The sequence below is a fragment of the Helianthus annuus genome, chromosome 16 (assembly GCF_002127325.2).
Source record: "Helianthus annuus cultivar XRQ/B chromosome 16, HanXRQr2.0-SUNRISE, whole genome shotgun sequence".
In the NCBI taxonomy this organism is placed as follows: Eukaryota; Viridiplantae; Streptophyta; class Magnoliopsida; order Asterales; family Asteraceae; genus Helianthus; species Helianthus annuus.
The window spans coordinates 187380936-187401812 of NC_035448.2; the positions used below are offsets into that span (position 1 = coordinate 187380936).

General features: G+C 37.2%; 1 protein-coding gene across 2 annotated transcripts; it reads left to right on the forward strand.

Annotated features, from left to right (window-relative positions):
* The first annotated feature begins 5173 nt into the window (after positions 1-5173).
* LOC110918721 (cytochrome P450 89A2) lies at positions 5174-7539 on the forward strand. 2 transcript variants are annotated; one of them, XM_022163003.2, is made up of 2 exons: positions 5174-5718; positions 6309-7539. In XM_022163003.2, the coding sequence occupies exons 1-2, from the start codon at positions 5260-5262 to the stop codon at positions 7386-7388; spliced, it is 1539 nt and encodes a 512-aa protein (XP_022018695.1). In that variant the 5' UTR covers positions 5174-5259; the 3' UTR covers positions 7389-7539. The 2 variants fall into 2 exon arrangements, with proteins under 2 accessions (XP_022018695.1, XP_022018694.1); XM_022163002.2 differs by having other exon boundaries at positions 5214-5718; positions 6306-7539.
* The last annotated feature ends 13338 nt before the right edge of the window (positions 7540-20877 follow it).

Sequence of the window (20877 nt, forward strand, 5' to 3'; positions counted from 1 at the left end):
TCGAGCAGTATTTATTAGCACCCAACCTTTCCGATGAAGATCGAATCAGCTGCCTAGTTTCCAAGTGTCAGAAGTTAAAGATGAAGATAGAAATAGAAGAGCGTCTCTCACCATTACCCGTTGATATTAGAGATTATTCTCACATAGAGGAGGAGGTTGTGGAGGATAATACCACACCTATGAATCCTTTATCTGATGAAGAGTCACTGGTGGATCAGATGGTGTGTGAGGATGAGGATGCAGAGCAATCTGATGAGATGAATGTGTGTATCGAACCTCTTCCCATATCAATCATTCCAACTAACAAGTGTGGGGAAGAGGGTTCGAGGAAGAAGATGAGAAGGGTGAAACAACAAGACATCAAGGTATATCTTGTGAAGTGGATTAGTGAATCCCGCAGGTGCAGTCTGAACATGCCAATTATACTGACGAATTTATGGAGATGGCATGTAAATTTCCGTGCATTCATGGGAAATGTTGTGGGTAAGTGTGCATTGAGACCACCGTAGCGCATATCAGGTACGGTCTGGCTGAAGACCTTTAAACTTAGCGCTCTCGGGAGGCAGCCCGAGGATGTAGAGTTTGTACTTTGTTTTGTTTTGTTTTGGTGTGTTTGTGTTTTGACAGGTTTCTACGTTCCATCTTCACAGATGCAATGAATCAAGTGTGGGGATGTTTGGTAACATCCCCGGTGAGATCTCAAAGAATCCATGAGGGGCGTATGTTCCGGTTAGATCGCAACAGTTATACCGCCACAGACACTCACTTGTTTTCTGATCAGGTGCATGTGTTTATCTATCTTGTGTTTTATTTGTTTTCGTGTATTTGGTGGTGTGAAATTTTTGTGTTAGGAGTGGTTTTTGTTTGTGAGTCGAGTGTTCGTTAGCCGTTCATGGTTTGTGGGTGGTATCTCTCGAGTTTAGATTATAAATTGCACCATACATTAGGGACAATGTATCCCAAGTGTGGGGATGCGGTAACTCGAGAGAGGGCTGGTATGATTGTTGATCTTAAATGCTTGAAGGGTTGAAATTGGGCTAAAATTGAAAAATTTTGAAAATTTTTGTCACAAGTATGCTTGAACTACATGAAAACCAACATTTTCAATCGCTAATGGGTTCCTTGCTGATATTAAACTAACTTAGATCCCTAGTCATGGTTGTCCCTTTAAGTTTCATGAGAGTTTTTCTGACATGTTTTTAGAGAATAGTTGAGAAGAGATGCCTAACTAGGGGTAACATGCTTTAGGAATTACACATGCTACATGTCGGCAACCCAATTTCCTTTGTTCGGTGAGATATTTGAGCCTATTAGATTGTTAGTTTAAATTGCAATAACTGTCATTTGTTGAGAGTAGGCCATATGTTGCTTTGTGTTAGAACTTGTGTATTTTGATACGTGCTGAGACTGTGCTTTAACGTATGCACATAAATGATAAAGGCATTAGGATCTCTTCCATTGTGTTATTTGTTGATTGTTTATCCATCCCACCTTAGTTAACCATGTTGAGCCTTATACCTTTCGTTTGTTACACCTCGTTCGACCCGTTTGATTACCAACCATGAATGACAACTGTGTGAGTATGTTATGAAAAAAAAAATAATAGAAAAGAAGAAAAAAAAGAAAGAAAAAGAAAAACAAAAATCATTGTTATGTTCGTGTTCAATAAATGGGTCGAAAATAACCCAAAGTGTTAGTATTATTGTGAATAAGTTGTCATGGTTTGGTATCTTCATTTGTGTTCGCCAAATAAACATAAAAACCTAAAAATATATCCTTACCTTTACCCTTAACCCAAAACCCGAAAAAGTCCTTTTGATATGTGTTACGTTATTTGATACAGTGGAGGTGTGATTGCTATTCAAGCTTATGATTACAAAGTCGCATATTTGGTTTTGAGTGTAATATATACTAGCACATTACACGCTAGTCTTGATTGAGCCGAGAGGAGTGACTATTGTGAGGGGCGTGTGGCATGTGTGTAGTAATATAAGCATGTTAGTTTTAGTTAGGTAAGTCTTAAATGTTTTAAATGCATATCATTTATTTGTCAGATTGTCAACCTCAATTGTGTCAGTCTATGGGACGGGTATGACTTGGGACCTTAAATTGTTAATTCGGTAAGGGATTTAATGGTGATTTGTTAATAAGGTAAGTAATGTTTGTAATGGTTGCTTGAGGACAATCAATGATAAGTGTGGGGATGTGATGGAGAGTGTGAAACCCGAGTGTTAACGTGCTTATTTTACGTGTCTTATTGTGTTTTAAGTGATTACGTGCTTTGAATGTGTTAACTACGAGTGTTCGTGGTTTTACAGGTAAAACGCATAATACGGCGAAGTTAGAGAGCGTAGTGATGAAACAGGAGTCGTTCGGGTCGAGAGATAGCTTAAATGTGAAAGAAACGTGAAACAATGAGATCCAAGGGGTGATTGGTAATTAAATAAAAGATGAAATTGAAGAAATTGATGGAGCATGATGTTCACAGAAGATACAAAACGTAACTTACGTTTTGTGTCCGTAGGCTGCGGCTAGATGAACAGGGGACGGCACTTGGTGGCTTTGGTTTTCACAAAGAAATGCATATTAAATCATCATCATACGTAGCATAGTGGAAATTTTTGGGGAAGCACAAGATAATAAGCTTTGTTTCAAAAGTCAATATATAGCATCACGTGGAATTTTGGCATACATCACATACACATTGAAATAAAGAGGCAGCCATCATCACATTGAGATCACATCATCATCGACGACAGAAAAGGGACACACATCGAACAGATCAGAAGTATGGTTTCAGCCGGATACCAAGCATTCAAAAATCAAATTTACGACATGAGCGGCTAGTCTTTTATGGTTTCCTCCGGATGGAGGGTTTTGTAAGTTGGATAATTTTATGTGTTTGTGACAATCGTTTAACTCGGTGATCTAAGCATTCGATGCTTTTCACCTTTGATTTGATTTATTGGTTGTAAACAATTGCATTTATTTAAACCTTAATTTCTAAGCATTCAGTTCCCGAGAGTTCTAGTAATTGGGATATATTTGACATGGGGTTAGGGTTTGTAATTGTAATTGATAATCATTCGATAATCTCCCGTTATGTATTGACCGGAGTACTTAGTCGTTGGTTATCACAACTGGTTAATTAGATTCAACACTTATGTCTATGTAAGTGTTTCGATTAAACACATAACTGAATCTAGCTGCAAAACCTGAAATCTGGAGGAACCATTTTCTCTCCTATTGATTCAAACCTTAGTTTTTGTTCGTTAACTTAGATAATTCTCTTAATCAATCAAATACACAATTGAGTTTTATTTATTTTTTTAGTAGTTACTTAATACTTTTCATTACAACACTTTCCACAATCCTCCTCTGGTTCGATATCCGACTTACTCTAGCTACTAGTTTATTTCGGTTTTTGCATGTCCTTAACGACAGACATCATTGGCCATTAACCAATCCATTCCTAATACAATATCAAATTCAGCCAGATTCATTGGGTAAAGATTAGCAATGAAATTACGGTTAAAAGTTTCTATTCTTGCTCCTTGTAAGATTTCAGTAATCTTAATGGATTCTCCATTGGCCGTTTCTACTATACATTCTTGTTGGAGTTTAGTTAATGGTTGATTGGGAAGTTTGCAAAATGAAGTATTAATAAAACTTTGGTTGGCACCGTCAAATAATACTTTAGCAAAAACATCATTAACTAAAAACGTACCCGCAATCACGTTCGGAATCATCTTTGCTTCTTCTGCAGTCAGAACAAATGCTTTAGCATTCTTAGTAGTCTTGTTTTTCATGGCTGAAGCTAGTTTCGGACAGTTCGGCTTGATATGCCCCTTTTCTCCACAATTGAAGCATACTCCATTGTTGGGTTTCTTCCTACAGACTTCTTCCTTGTGTCCCGATATTTTGCAGAAGTTACAATATGTAGAACATTTTACCGAATGCTTTTTCTTGCAGGCCTTAAAGTAAGGTGCAGAAGTAGAACCTATGTTTTTCCGACGGTTGGAATTTCCGTAGCGAAAATCTTGGGAAAGTTTTTGAGCTAGGTTCTTCCTCTGGTTTTCTTCTTGCGTACGTACTAATTCATCAGTCAAGGTATTTGCTAGTTCTATAACTTCTTCTATGGTTTGGGGTCTAGCTGCCTTGACTACATGTCTAATCTCACTGATTAATCCCCAAATGTAACGGGAGATTAACACTGGTTCGGGTGAAGCTAGGGTTGACACTATTCTAGCATATTCGAAGAATACGGTAGTGTAACCCTTACAATAAACTCCAATCATTCTAAGGTTCAAGAACTTATTAGCTATTTGTTCTTTTTCATTGGGAGGACATATTTTTCTTTCAACCATGTTCTTAAATTCAGTCCATTCCATATTATAGACTCTGTCACTTCCCCTAGACTGGATAATAGTGTTCCACCATTCTAGAGCTGCATTCTTAAAAAGATTGGAAGCAAACATGGTTTTATCCTCTTCTGCACATTTGCTTATTTTTAAGACTGCCTCAGTCTTTTCTATCTAACGTAGAGCTGCAATGGCTCCTTCATTGCCCGAGAATTCTATTGGTTTACAAGACCAGAATTCTTTGTAAGAATAACCATAAGACGTGGTTCTTCTTCTTTTTGGAATAGGCAATTAAAGTAGCGGTCCATTGTTTACGTTGTGACTGGGCTCAGTAGGTGGTCGTTTACTTCCACTGTTAGTTTTATTATTTTCCGCTTCCTTAACCGTTTTGATAATATATGGCATAACGTCTATAATCCCTTGTGCCACTATGTGTTGGATAACACTGTTATCTACTTGGTTCCCGTTATTATCGTTATTCGGGTTTTCCTGATTCACTTCGTTGTCTATCTGGATTATAAACATTTACCAAGTATTAATATTACAGAGCAATATTTAAGCGAACAATTTACACAACAAACACATTGATCAAAATCGTCGTCGTGCATTGCGACATTTACACAACAAAGACAAAACTAGCTATAAAACATAGGGACTATCTGTAATTAACTCTTATAAATTTAAAGGGTGAATTTTATCCTTTATTCGTACAAAGATATTTTTCGTGGCTAAGCCAAATAAAAGGGGTAATATAGTAAAACAGCAACAATAAACGATAACAATACAACGATAATCAAGCTCACAGATGACATCAACTTTGAAGTAAACATGTGAACCATATCGATAACATGACACCATATATACCCCAATCAATCATTTCGCCTTTTCATCGCCGCCAATGGAAACCTGGTTCATCATCGTCGTTACACTCTGCGTTTCCGCCTTACTCCGGTCACTCTTCCGCCCTAACCACCGCAACAAACTACCACCAGGACCGTCCTCTCTTTCCTCCACCCTATTCTTACTAACCAATTCACTTTCAGAGCTCGAACCAATTCTTAAAAACCTCAGGTCCAAATATGGACCACTTATCACTCTTACAATCGGTTCTAGGCCTTCAATCTTTGTGGCCACACATTCTTTGGCTCACCAGATTCTTATACAAAAAGGGGCGGTGTTCTCGGACCGCCCGAGAACCTTGCCCGTGCGCAACATCTCCTCATCTGCCTACGGCGCCACGTGGCGGCTCTTCCGACGCAATCTTGCGTCGGAGATGCTTCACCCTTCCCGGGTGAAGTCGTACTCGTGGGCCCGCAAGTGGGTCCTACATATCTTGATTAACCGCTTACGCGATCAGGTATTAGATAGAGTGTATTATTATATCATTATGCTAGATATGATTTGATTAGATTTTCTTGTAGAAAATTAAGTATTTGTGCGTGTGATCCTTGCGCAGCGACTATGCTAATGTATTGGATAAAATACATGGGCGGAGCTTTTAAGGGGCGGAAGAGGGCGACCGACCCCTGAACTTTTCGCTCTCAGGAGAGTATATGTAGTTTTCGTATATAAATTTTAGGTATATACATTTTCGACCCCCGGTTTTATATAAATTTTTAGATCAGATGACTTCCGCCCCTCCGATCGGAAATCTCAAGCTTTGCCACTGATAAAATATATTGTTGTATAATTAATTTAGTAGTACACTAGATATGATTTGATTAGATTTTCGTGTAGAAAATTAAGTATTTGTGTGTGTCATCTTTGCGCTTAGACTATGCTAATGTATTTGGATAAAATATATTGTTGTATCATTAATTTAGTAGTACACTAGATATGATTTGATTAGATTTCTTTTGTAGTTGTTTTAATTGTATTTTTATAAATAGTTGATTATTAATACACAATGACTTATGGGGTTTTCTTTAAACCATTATTTTATAGAAGGGGGCTAGTGGAATCAAGGTGATTGATCATTTTCAGCACGCAATGTTTTGTTTGTTGGTGTTTATGTGTTTCGGGGAGAAGCTAGACGAGGATCGTATTAACGCAATTGCCAGCGTACAACGTCGTTTGTTGTTATTAGTTGGTTCAGGACGGTTTAATATACTCGGTATATTCCCAAGATTGGGGAGGCTGTTGTTTGTAACCAGATGGAAAGATCTTATGCAAATCCGTAAAGATCAAGAACAATCGTTGCTCCCAATTATTGAATCTAGAATCGAATCGGTTAAATCTGGATCGCACAATGAAGGAATTGTGGCATATGTTGATACTTTGGTGAATCTAGAGCTTCCTGAGGAGGATGGTGGTAAAGAAAACGGTGGAAAGCTGACCCATAAAGAGATGGTAAGCATTTGTGGTGAGTTTCTTAATGCGGGTACGGACACCACATCTACCGCGCTACAATGGATCATGGCTAATCTAGTGAAGCATCCTCACATTCAGAACAAGCTCTATGACGAGATTGTTTCAGTTGTAGGGCCACCACCATCGCCACCACGAAAAGAGGACGAGTTGGAGCTAGATTCGGTTATAAACGAAGAGGATCTACTGAAAATGCCGTACTTGAAAGCGGTGGTTTTGGAAGGGTTGAGGAGACATCCACCGGCCCATTTTGTGCTGCCGCATAGGGTCATGAAAGAGGTAGAGGTGCAAGGCTACACGATCCCACAAGGTGCGACTATTAATTTCATGGTGGCTGAAATGGGTTTGGACCCGAATGTCTGGGACGAACCCATGGAGTTTAAACCAGAGCGGTTCTTGGTGAATGATGGTGCGTTTGATATAACCGGAAGCAAAGGGATAAAGATGATGCCTTTTGGTGCTGGACGAAGGATATGTCCTGGTTCTGATTTGGCTTTGCTTCATTTGGAGTATTTTGTGGCGAATTTGATTTGGTATTTCAATTGGAGTGTTCCTGATGGTTATCATGTTGATCTTTCGGACAAGACCGAGTTCACCGTTGTTATGAAGAACCCTCTCCAAGCACAAGTTTCTTCAAGGGTTGAGAAGATAAGCCATTAGAGTTGATACATGCATGCGTATCTATATCTATAGGTTTATAATGTACAAAAATAAGAAGTCCCTCTTTATTCTTCATGTTTAAGTGGTCTCCTAATGCATACATAGCTATTTGAATTTTAATATATGATATCATTTTACTAGAAATAATCTATTCACGGTTACTCGATAATCATAGTTATTTAGTTAAACAACAATCTAAAATGTTTCTAATTTACTTGTTTTATCCAGTTGTGAAATTCTTGAATTAATGCATGTCATCACATCATTAATGATGCTCGAGACCTTTAAGGCTTTCATCAAAGTTCCTATATTAGAATATTTTTTTAACAGTTAACTTCTCATAAATAAACGCTATCGGTCCTCAAATCAAGGACCGAAGCAACCGCCTATAACATATACATCAGATTATTACACCAATCAAACCAGTTTAAATTGCTATAAGACGACCTATACTTCAACCACAGAAACGCTCCATAAAGTTATTAACAACCTCTATAGCTGAAATGTTCCTCCGATTAAATACCTTCTCGTTACGGGCTTTCCAAATGCTCCATAAAGTTACAATCACAATGCCATGGGCATGAATTATCTTCTTTCGTGTCAAAAGCATAGATCGGATCCATTTGACACCAAGCCCCAATCCAAGACCAAACTTCCATAGCCACGAAGCACCCCGTGAACAGATGTGTAGATTCTGGGCTATCAAGGCAGAAAATACAAGTTGAATCACCAACATGCATGTTACGTCTAGCTAATTCAACTTTTAGTAGCTATTCGATGCATTCCGGCTCTTCACGCGAGGATATTACATTTGAGAGACACTCACCTCACCCAATTCATAAGAAAATTACCATCGACCTGTTGCTCCTCCAAAGCCAATCTATAACGTGGTTGAGGATATAATTTGCAAAAAAGATTAAAAAAGTCAAACTATTAACACACTACACGTGGTTGAGGATATTCCCACATGTTATGTTATGCTCCAATTATAAAATTCCTTCACGTGTTAAAATAAAAGTTCCGCTACTATAAAATTTGAATGAATCAACTACGGATCAAGTCGCTTGTGAGTTACTGGAAATCAATTAGTTGAAATCTCGAGACGAGCCAAGCTCCAGAGAGACTCACATACTCGAGTCTAAGTGAGTCTAACTTTTTATATAAATATAATAATCTTCTGTTTTATATTTATAAAAAAATATATAATAACATAATAATAATATTTATATAATAAAAATTAACAATATATATCATTTCTTTTTAAGTTTATAATCATAATTATATAGTAAAATATTTAACTATATAAGTGGGAGTTTTTGGGAAGAATCGGGACCATCAAGCTTAATAAGAAATAAAGTGGCGATGGCCCATGGCCCATCAATAACTAGTTTAATACCCGTTCGTTGGACGGGTTACGTTAAGGTAATAAACAAAGACAATGTATATTGATGGTGTTTCGGTTTGCTTCTTCTTTTCCTCTTTTCCATCTCCTATTTGAAAATATTACAACCATCGAACTTTTCTTTTTCTTCTTTTCAAACCAGTGAAGCGCATTCTCAAAACACATTATCCAAACACTACAAAAATGACATATTAACTTTTAAGAAGTCAAAAACTTAAAAGCAGCTCAAAATAAACAATCCCAAACGCCCACGTTAGGTGAACACAAGTCTAAAGAACATTATAAATAAAAGCACCATTTTTAATTTATAAAAGGAAAACCTACGTGAACGGTGTACAATCACAAACAGTATAAAATAAAACTAATAGAGAGATAAAACATGAAATACTGTCATTTTAATGCAAAAGTAAATGGTAGGCAGCACTGGGAAAAAGTGTTATAACAATCAAACGTGGTTTACTGCCTCAATTTTTTTCGGCTTTTGGATCGTCCTCTTTAACCTCAAAGATAGCCTCTTTTCGACTTGTTGAGTTGATGCATGGTGCTCATTTGTCAAACTTGGTGTATTTTTGGCATCGTCTACTGAGGCATCCTGATGGTTCACATCAACAACCACCTGAAAGTTAATTATGAGAGTAAGGAATAAAAAGTATAACTGGTTCACTAACAGCGTAACAATGCATCACATGTGTCATCTACTCCACCAGTATCCATTTTTGGCATTGTGTTAGATGAGAATGAGATGAAATTTTAGATACCCGTCCGTAGACCGGGTACTTTTACTGCATAATGACACAAGTGTTTTTTTCTTTGCATTAAATGAAACATTATTTATTTAAAAATACTAAAGTATGTGAGAATTTTAATCAAAAGGTGCATTCAAATGTATATCATGACTAAAAACCTGGCAAAGCAAGGTTGGAGGCACTTTCAATGAACCGAATTGCCTTGAGCCTTTAAGTGCGTCATGGACTACTAAAACAAAACATAAATAGTCGGGTGAAATGGAAATGTCAATTAAAAATCATGTATGGTAAATAATCTTGGTCCACAATTCTGGGTGTCTATCTTAGTCATGTCCACGTGTCTTTAGACTTTGGAGACTCCCTACAAAATAAATAAATATTCAAAGACTACTGAGAGTGATCAAGAAGAATCAGTAACTTGATCAGTAAGTAGTTCATGAAATGTAATACAAATAAACAAAACTAAATTGTTTACATAAAAGAATCTCGCTAAGTATCACGAATTTAAGAAAATTCTCAAATTTCAATTCCATCGAATTATATATGTTCTTGCATTATGTTCTTCTAAATACCAAACAACTTTTAATGCATTAACAGACTTTTCTTCTTCATTTCCCATTTTCAAACCCCAACCAAGTGCGCATGCAAGGCTCTATGTACATCACGTCGGTTGAGGTAGTTAACGGTTTCATCTTCCATACAAACATCAACCCTCCCAGTTACTTGTGGAAAACACAACAAACATTCAAAATCATGCTTACCCCTTCCTATGGAGTTTTCCCCTTCTCATATTCACTCTAAACCAATACAACAGACTATCAATTCAAAAGCCAATAATTACTATTAAAGTAGTATATGAGTATTCATATAAACTATGATGTCTAGTCGGAACCCAGTCAAGGATATTTTTTACCTTCCATACAAAAAGCAATCTATAGCGTTTTGGCTGGTATCGCTATTTTATTCATTTTACACACGCGCGGACACACATATTGCTCCCTTCGGACTTACAGTGAGCACACTCTTTGAACTCTCCGGTGAAAACGGGAAGAACATGATCCCCTGGCTGTAGATTATTCACTCCTTCCCCAACACTCTTCACAACCCTGTGTTCATATTAATCAAATCAATCAGGTTATGTGTTTTAAAATAATAAAAAATACAAACCCTATTGACTTTGATACAAGAATGGAACATACCCTCTAGCTTCATGTCCTAAAATTCTTGGAAATACAGGATTTTGCACCTGCAGTAATTAAAGATTCAAGATTAGAAATTTGATCCAAACATAGTAATAATAAATAAAGTTGTTTGAATTTAAAATGCTTACTTTGGCTTCCCAGAAGTAAACAATCAGTGTGGCAAAGGGAAGTGAAGAGGATCTTAATTCGGACTTCCATTTTCTGCGGTGGCGCCGCTTCCACTTCTTCGATCACCAGCGGCTTTCCGGCTTCCCATGCCACCCGGCTGTTACATCAGTTAAACTTACATGTTTACATCCATGATCAGGTTATAAAAAGACTTGAAAGATTGAAGAAAAGTAGAAAACACTTACCTTTGCATCGCATCACTTGACCATTGTGCTCGACATAATTGTAACTTAATCACTGTAAAGAATCTGATAAAAGTAGTAATCGTTTTTCCAATAGATGCATCCCACCAAAGAAGACCCAAAATTCACATGAATGCCCTCTTGTATGTGGTTTTCCAGCATAGCATCTGTAGCACATAAAAAATGAAAAAAAAGAGAATAATAAAAATGAAAACATCAGATGTAATATATGTTTTTAGGGCGTGATTCAGTAAATTCATCATCAGAATTTATATTTGTTCTTTCAATCCATGTATATTCTTTATCTTATTTCTATTTTTAATAAATGAGGTAGACTACTGTCAACCTCAAAATATATAAATAATTAAAAATTTATAGTATAATGTAAAACTCGTTTTTTGAACGGCCAACAATGACTTTATTAAAATGCTAATAGGGGGCCAATAAATCGTTTAGCCGACATGATTACAGCCACCAAATATATCAGATCGTAACAGAGTTATACACCCATTGCTATTAAATCGAAATCACATCAATCTATCCACGAAAGCGACCCGCACTTTGTCCTATGCTTTATCCAAAGATAACTATAAATCTCGATCTCCTCCTTAATTCTACCAATATTCGCCAGCTTATTGTTAAAAACTTCCTTGTTTGATTTTTCCACAACGCCCAAATAGTCACATGAAAAATCGACAAGATGAGTTTCTTCCACTTCGCCGAGCCACAATATGAATTCTGGACAGCCACCAAATCTTTTAGTTCAAGGATATAAAGAGGTCCAAGCGGGCACCTACCCACTACAAAATCTCAAACCTTATGAGCAAAATTGCATGCCACAAACAGATGTGATGCCGACTCGTCTTCTTCATTACATACCTTGCACCTTATGTCTGGAATATTAATGTTTCTTTGGACCAAATTCACAGCAGTTGGAAACCTATTTAAGACAAGTCTCCACACCACATAATTATACCTTAATAGGAACCCACCCTTTTCATTATATCCAATCCCCATATCAGAAAAAAGTCAATATATCATTAACATAATAAAACCCCAATCAAAATTAGTAAAAGAAATCAACCTGATTAGCCATTAGAGAAGAAGATGAATTCCACCGTTTAGAAGACATTTTGTACTCACCAGTCTAATTGTGGTACACTGGAATCTCTTCCCCTGAAATTGTAAAGGGAAAATAGAATTAGTAAAAAATTCATTGCAAATCCAAATCACAATATGATTTTGGTTTGAGAAGCAATGAACAATCTGATGGCTTTGGTGATAAAGAAGACGCGAATTAAGGGGGAAAACCCTAAGACGAACCTCAAATATGCTCTGTTATGCTGTGGTTCACAAATTCTTCTTCAATTGCAGTGGGGGAGAAACCATAAGAGATCAGAGAAGGTTGATTTGTGTATGTATGGCATAGAGAGCCGCGATGTGTGGAAGGAGATCCAAAGAAATAAAGAAACCCTTGGTAACCGATGCAAAATAGGAAAGAGCGAGGCCTTGATGATGCTGGGTAGGGGAGGATTTATAGTGGGTGACCTGGGGCAGTTGGGGAGGAGTTAGCGGGAAACGTGGGTGGGGAGGACGGAAACCGCCTGAAACCGCATGATTTTTGGAGAGAGATTGTAAAACTGCCCTGAACCGTTGCTTCTAGAAGGTTATATTTTAGGTGGTTGAGTCGTGGAGTGGAGATAGTGGGCAACAAAAGGTGGAGGTAACCACCAGCTGCAAAAACTGACCATAACCTCTGGGAACCGCCATTAGAGCAGTTATTTTTGGGAGTTTAAACGGCTGAGATTTCATCTCAGTATGATCCGACGGTGAATATTGATTTGCAAAGTGGTTAGACTTAATGGGTTATATATATATATATATATATATATATATATATATATATATATATATATATATATATATATATATAATGATACAATCCGTTGTAGCTATGGCCCATGGCATAATGCAACATAATGCTCCACTTCAAGATTGTATAGCCTTGGGTCATGAAAATGAGAACCATCTTTTTTCTTTTTGATTTCAATTCCAAATTCTGTTGTGTTTCATGATTTCGAAGGGCCACGATTAACATGCTTGAACTTTACGTATACTAAGTTTGGTATTATAAGACTATAAATTAGGAATTAAGATATCTGATGTATCATCAAAACAGTTTAGAATACTTATTATGAATTAAGAGAATCACATCAAACGGTTAAAAATATGTAATATGAATCAAGAAGAAGCACGTGTCAATTTGAGTTTTCATCTTCGATAGGTACCAATGGTATATGTAATATGATGAAAACATGTAGTGCGACATCACTACTAGAAAATCTGAAACTTCTTACACCAGTTTTCGTAGAAAATGCGTCACAAAACAGGTTTCCCCACGCGTTTGTAACAAATACATGATGTAGGAAAACACCTCGTAGGAAACCTATTTCCAACGCATTTCCTACGCAATTTCCATTGCATTTCTTACGCAATTTTCTACCCATTTCCTACAAAACCGCCGCGCCACAAACTGCTACAGATCTCCTACCACAATTCCTAGTTATTTTTAATCTATTATTATGATAAAATATTAATTATCATATTTTCGGAATTTTTTAGCTACACATTTCCAACAAAAAAATAACAAAAAATTTTTTAAAAAATTCATACAGTGATTATTTGTGACAAATTTCCGACAGAAAAATAGTTGTTACAAATTTCCGATGAAACTCAGTATTTTTGTGACAAATTTCCGACAGAAAAATAAAAACAGTTATAAATTTCCGACAAAACTCAATATTTTTTTTGTGACAAATTTCCGACAAATAAAGGGAAATTAAAAATAAAAATCTACTACTTTTTTGACTGCCGACAAAAGTTTGTTTTGTGTTGTGACACATTTTCGACAGAAAAAAACAAAGTCATTATTTTTGTTATGACCTTTTCCGACGACCTAAACTTTTAATAGAAAAAAATTGCAAAACAAAACTAAAATTTACATTTTTTTCTAGCAAAAAAATTGCAGGAATAATCTTTGATACCAAGAACCTTTTTTACAAAATTCATCGAAGTTACAATAACACAAATTCAAAAATTAAATAGGCAAGACTGTTGTGACAGGCAAGACGAGATGGAGAAATAAGATAAGGAAATCATCGTAACATCCCATATAGAATGGAGAAGAAAAGTGGTCAAGGAAACTTGGTTATAAACACTAAAGAGGGGCAACAACTCAAAATTGAAGTGGAAACTTAAGTCTCTTGAGCCCCTATAGCTCGTTATTGCTTGTAGTGCTGGCTTACTACCGTTGCTATATATATATATATATATATATATATATATATATATATATATATATATATATATATATATATATATATAGGGCAGGGATCCTATACATTAATCCAGAAGTGTGAGAAGTGTATTATAACACTATATAACACCATATAAACACCGTATAACACTGTGTAACACCATATAACACTGTGTAACACTATATGACACTATATAACAATTTATAACACTATACATCTATCATAGACATGCTATCACACAAACTATAGTGTTATATTTGTTATATAGTGTTATATGGTGTTACATATTGTTATACGGTGTTTATATAGTGTTATATAGTGTTATAATACACTTCTCACACTTCTGGATTAATGTACAGGATCCTTTACCTATATATATATATATATATAGGTAAAGGGTACTGTACAAATTCCCTTATCGTACATTACGTACGCTACAATCTCAGCCGTCCGATCATCTTCCCGCAATGAAAATCGCATGTTGTTTTTTTTGTAATAATTTCGCATGTGATAAATTTGATGAAATAGCAGGTGTTTTTTTGTAACAATTTCGCATGTGTTAATTCAATTTCGCATGTGATAATTTTGATGAAATAGAAGGTTGTTTTTTTGTAACAATTTCGCATGTGGTAATTCAATTTCGCATGTGATAATTTTGATGAAATAGCAGGTTGTGTTTTTGTAACAATTTCGCATGTGGTAATTCAATTTCGCATGTGATAATTTTGATGAAATAGCATGTTGTTTTTTGTAACAATTTCGCATGTGTAATTTTTGATGAAATCGTATGTTAAAAAACCAACATGCGAAATTGTTACAAAAAAATAACATGCGAATTCAATGCGGGAAGATGATCGGACGACTGAGATTGTAGCGTACCCTAATGTACGATAAGCGCATTTGTACGTTAACCTACCCCTATATATATATATATATATATATATATATAGGGGTAGGTTAACATACAATATACCTTATCGTACAATATGTACGCACTCATCTCAGCCGTCAGATCTTCATCCCACATTGAAATCGCATGTTGGTTTTTTGTAACAATTTCGCATGTTGGTTTTTTAACATGCGAATTCATCAAAATTAACACATGCGAAATTGTTACAAAAAACCAACATGCGATTTCATCAAAATTATCACATACGAAATTGTTACAAAAACCAACATGCGATTTCATCAAAATTATCACATGCGATTTCATCCATGCTATTTTATAACATGCGATTTCACATCGCGTACGTTAAGGGATACTGTACAGTACACTTTCTTTCCCTCTCTCTCTCTCTCTCTCTCTATATATATATATATATATATAAATATATATATATATGGCTTGTGTGATTTTTACCGAATTTGGCATGGATTGGTTTGTATTTGTTTAACCGAACCAAAAATATTTACATAACCGATTAAACTAATTAAAAAACATACAGAAACTGATTGGTTTTCAAAAACTTTGAAATAAAATTTCTGCTTAAGTTTGGTTGGGCCAAAGGCCCGGTCACCTGGGTAAGTCCAATGACAAAAGGCCACCCGTGCCCGTGAACACAGATTCCAAAGAAAACCCATCGTCCGATGACCCACTGTGATAAAATCCCTAGCTCAACTCAGAACATTTTTGTTCCCGGCAAGACTCGATATGGAGCTGCTAATGCACCAAAAGGTTATTGGCTATCAATGTGTTACTTAACCACACATACTTCATTCATATATATTATCCAGTGTCTTTGCCTCATATTCAACTCCTTTTGCCAAAAAAGCATACCTTAGACTCTTATGATCGGTGAAAATGGTAAATTTACTACCATAAAGGTAATGTCTCCAAATCTTCAGAGCAAAAATTATGGCTCCTAACTCTAAATCATGGGTTGGATAATTCTCTTCATGATTCTTAAGTTGTCTAGAGGCGTAAGCTATAACCTTTTGACGTTGCATCAATACACATCCATAACCTAACTTAGAAGCGTCACAATAGACTACAAAGTCTTCAGTTCCTTCTGGTAACGCTAGTATGGGTGCATTGGTTAGTCTTTGCTTAAGAATTCTAAATGCTTCTTCTTGTTTTTGTCCCCATTCAAACTTAACAGATTTACAGGTTAACTTAGTTAAGTGAATGGCTATTCTAGAAAAATCTCGAATAAATCTTCTATAATAACCGACCAATCCTAAGAAACTTCTAACCTCAGTTGGTGACTCAGGGGTTTTCCATTTGGTAATTGCCTCGATCTTGGTGGGATCCACATGAATTCCTTCATGCTTGACTAAGTGTCCAAGGAACTGTAATTGTTTTAACCAAAACTCGCACTTGGAAAACTTAGCATAAAGCTTTTCTTTTCTCAATAAACTTAAAAGTGCGTGCAAATGCTTTGCATGCTCTTCTTTACTCTTAGAGTAAATGAGAATATCATCTATAAAGACAATTATGAATTTATCCAAATATGACTTATTATATTCGGTTCATCATGTCCATAAATGCAACTGGGGCATTGGTTAAACCAAATGGCATGACAGTAAATTCATAATGGCCATACTTTGTTCTAAATGCGGTCTTAGGAATGTCCTCTTCCTATACCTTTAATTGATGATATCCTGAGCGTAAATCGATTTTCGAGAAAAATCGAGTTCCTTGTAATTGATCGAACAGATCATTGATCCTTGGTAATGGATACCGATTTTTAATCGTGACCTTGTTCAATTCACGGTAGTCAATGAACATACGCATTGATCCGTCTTTCTTTTTAACAAATAATATCGGTGCTCTCCATAGCGATAAACTTGGCTGTGTGAAACCTTTCTCCAACAATTCATCTAATTGCTTCTTTAGTTCCTGCATTTCTGCGGGTGCCAAACGGTAAGGCGCTTTGGCAATTGGTGCTGTTCCTGGTAGCAGGTGGATTCTGAATTCGACTTCTCTGTCTGGCGGTAATCCTGTTAATTCTTCTGGAAACACATCTGGGAACTGAGATACTACTGGAATATCTTTTAGTTCTTTTCCTTTAGTGTTAGTGATTATGGAAATCAAATATACTAATTACCCTTTTCTTATATAACTTGCTGTTTTCATCACAGAGATGAATTTCGTGGATCTAGATGGCTTATCTCCTTTAATTGTGATCTTTTCACCCTTTGGTGAATTTAATTGGATTGACTTTTGATCACCTAAAATACTGGCTTTATTGGCTATTAACCAATCCATTCCTAATACAACATCAAATCCTGCCAGATTCATTAGATAAAGGTTTGCAATAAATTTTTGATTTAAAATTTCTATTCTTGCTCCCTGCAAGATTTCAGAAATCTTAATGGTTTCCCCATTTGTTGTCTCTACTAGACATTCTTGTGGAAGTTTAGTTAATGGTTGGTTGAGAAGTTTGCAAAATGAAGTATTAATAAAACTTTGGTTCGCACCAGAGTCAAATAATACTTTAGCAAAAACATCATTAACTAAAAACGTACCGGCTATCACATCCGGAATCATCTTGGCTTCATCTGCCGTCAGAACAAATGCTCTAGCATTTTTGGTAGTCTTATTACCCATGGCTGGAACTAGTTTTTGGACAATTTGGTTTGATGTGACCTTTTTCTCCACAGTTGAAGCACATTTCATTATTAGGTTTCCTCCTGCAATCTTCTTCCTTGTGCCCTGGTATCTTGCAGAAATTGTAGTAAGTGGAGCATTTTCCCGAATGCTTTTTCTTGCAAGCCTTGCAGTAGGGTGCAGAGGTAGAACCTACATTTTTCCCATGGTTGGAATTTCCATAATGAAATTCTTGGGTAAGCCTTTGAGCTAGGTTTCTCCTTTGGTCTTCTTCTCGTGTACACACTAATTCATCTGTCAAGGTGTTTGCTAGTTCTACAGCTTCTTCTATGGTTTGAGGTCTAGCTGCCTTGACTATATGCCTAATCTCACTGATTAATCCCCAGATGTAACGGGAGATTAATACAGGTTCAGGTGATGCCTTGACTATATGCCATGGGGAGCGCCTGTACTTTTTGTCAAAAAGAAAGATGGTTCGATGCGCATGTGCATCGATTACCGCGAGTTGAACAAGCTGACGGTGAAAAACCGATACCCATTGCCCCGAATCGATGATCTCTTCGATTAGTTACAAGGGGCAAGTTGGTTTTCAAAAATAGATTTGCGGTCCGGGTACCATCAGTTAAGAGTGCGAGATGAGGACGTGGCGAAAACGGCTTTTAGAACGCGATACGGGCATTACGAGTTCTTGGTAATGTCCTTTGGATTAACGAACGCGCCTGCCGCGTTCATGGATCTTATGAATCGGGTTTGTCGGCCCATGTTAGACAAATTCGTTATAGTTTTTATTGATGACATCCTGGTTTATTCCCGAAGTAAAGCCGAACATGCATGCCATTTACGTGAGGTTCTTGAAGTACTTCGCAAGGAGAAATTGTACGCGAAATTCTCCAAGTGTGCTTTTTGGCTTAGAGAGGTACAATTTCTCGGTCATGTGATTAATGCGGATGGTATCTTAGTAGACCCGTCGAAGGTGGAAGCCGTTATGAAATGGGTACCTCCCAAGAACCCAAGTGAAGTAAGAAGCTTTTTGGGTTTAGCATGCTATTATCGGAGGTTTATCCAAGACTTTTCTAAATTGGCCTTGCCGTTGACCAAGTTAACCAAGAAGGATGAGAAGTTTTCATGGGGTGCAGATCAAGAGAGGGCGTTTCAAACCTTGAAAGAAAAGCTGTCGAGTTCCCCGGTACTAACCTTACAAGATGGAACGGAAGACTTGGTGGTGTTTACGGATGCGTCACACCAAGGGTTGGGATGTGTTTTGATGCAAAGGGGTAGAGTCATTGCCTATGCTTCTAGGCAATTGAAGACACACGAAAGTAATTATCCAACCCATGATTTGGAGTTAGCTGCAGTAGTGTTTGCTTTGAAGATATGGAGGCACTATCTATACGATACGAAAAGTGTTATTTATTCCGACCACAAAAGCCTTAGATACTTTTTCGAGCAAAGGGAATTAAATATGAGGCAGCGAAGGTGGTTAGAACTTCTTAAAGATTATGATTGTGAGATCCTTTATCATCCGGGTAAAGCTAACGTAGTAGCCGATGCCCTGAGCCGAAAGGATTACCCGCCTCCAATTCAAGTAAAGTCCATGAAGATGGTAATTACACCTCGATTTCTCGAAATGGTTAAAGAAGCCCAAATCAAGTCACTAAGCGGAATGGATTCTAAAAAGGAAAGAACAAAGGGGTTTGTGGATAAATTCGAAGAAAGATCCGATGGAATTAAAACCATGTATGGTCGTATTTGGATACCTCGGTTTAGCGAAGCAAAGGGTGTATTACTCGAAGAAGCTCACAAATCCCGATTCTCGGTTCATCCTGGAGCTACAAAAATGTATTTGGACTTGAAGAAAAGTTATTGGTGGCCCGGCATGAAGCGTGATATTGTCAAGTATGTTGCCAAATGTTTGACATGTCTGCAGGTAAAGGCAGAACATCAGAAACCATATGGGAAGTTGCAACCGTTAGAGATTCCGGTATGGAAATGGGAAGAATTGACGATGGACCTAGTGACCAAGCTTCCTAAGACAAGGAAAGGTCACGATGCTATATGGGTGATCGTAGACCGCCTCACCAAGAGCGCGCACTTCTTACCCATTCGGGAAGCTTTCCCTTCTGAAAAGATGGCGGAGATCTATGTTAACGAGATAATATCATGACACGGAGTTCCTGTATCTATTGTGTCGGATCGAGATACCCGATTCACATCTTGATATTGGCAAGGTTTTCATGAAAGTATGGGTACAAAATTACATTTCAGCACCGGCTACCACCCCCAAACGGATGGTCAGTCCGAGCGGACCATTCAAACACTTATCGACATGCTGCGAGCATGTGTGATAGACTTCGGGGGAAGCTGGGATGACCACTTGCCGTTGGTGGAATTTTCGTACAACAATAGTTACCACAACGACATTCGAATGGCACCGTATGAATTGTTGTATGGAAGAAGGTGTAGAACTCCAATTTGTTGGGGAGAGGTGGGACAGAGAGAAATTGCACCCAATGAGGTAGTGGCTAAAACTAACGAGAAGATCGATCTTGTGCGAGCCCGTTTAAAAGCGGCTCAAGATCGACAAAAGGCCTATGCAGATCAAAGGAGGCGACCCATCGAATTTCAAATAGGTGATTATGTGTTATTAAAGGTTTCCCCATGGAAAGGTATAATCCGTTTCCGTAAGCGAGGAAAGCTAGGTCCCCGCTACATAGGACCTTTCAAGATTGTAGCCCGGGTTGGGGAGGTAGCATATCGGTTGGAATTACCGCCAACTTTGGATGGAATACATGACACATTCCATGTGTCACAATTGAGAAAGTGTTTAGCGGATAAGACGGCATATGTGCCCCTTGACGATATTGAGCTGGATGAAAAATTGAATTATATTGAGAGGCCGATAGCTATCAAGGATTCCAAGGT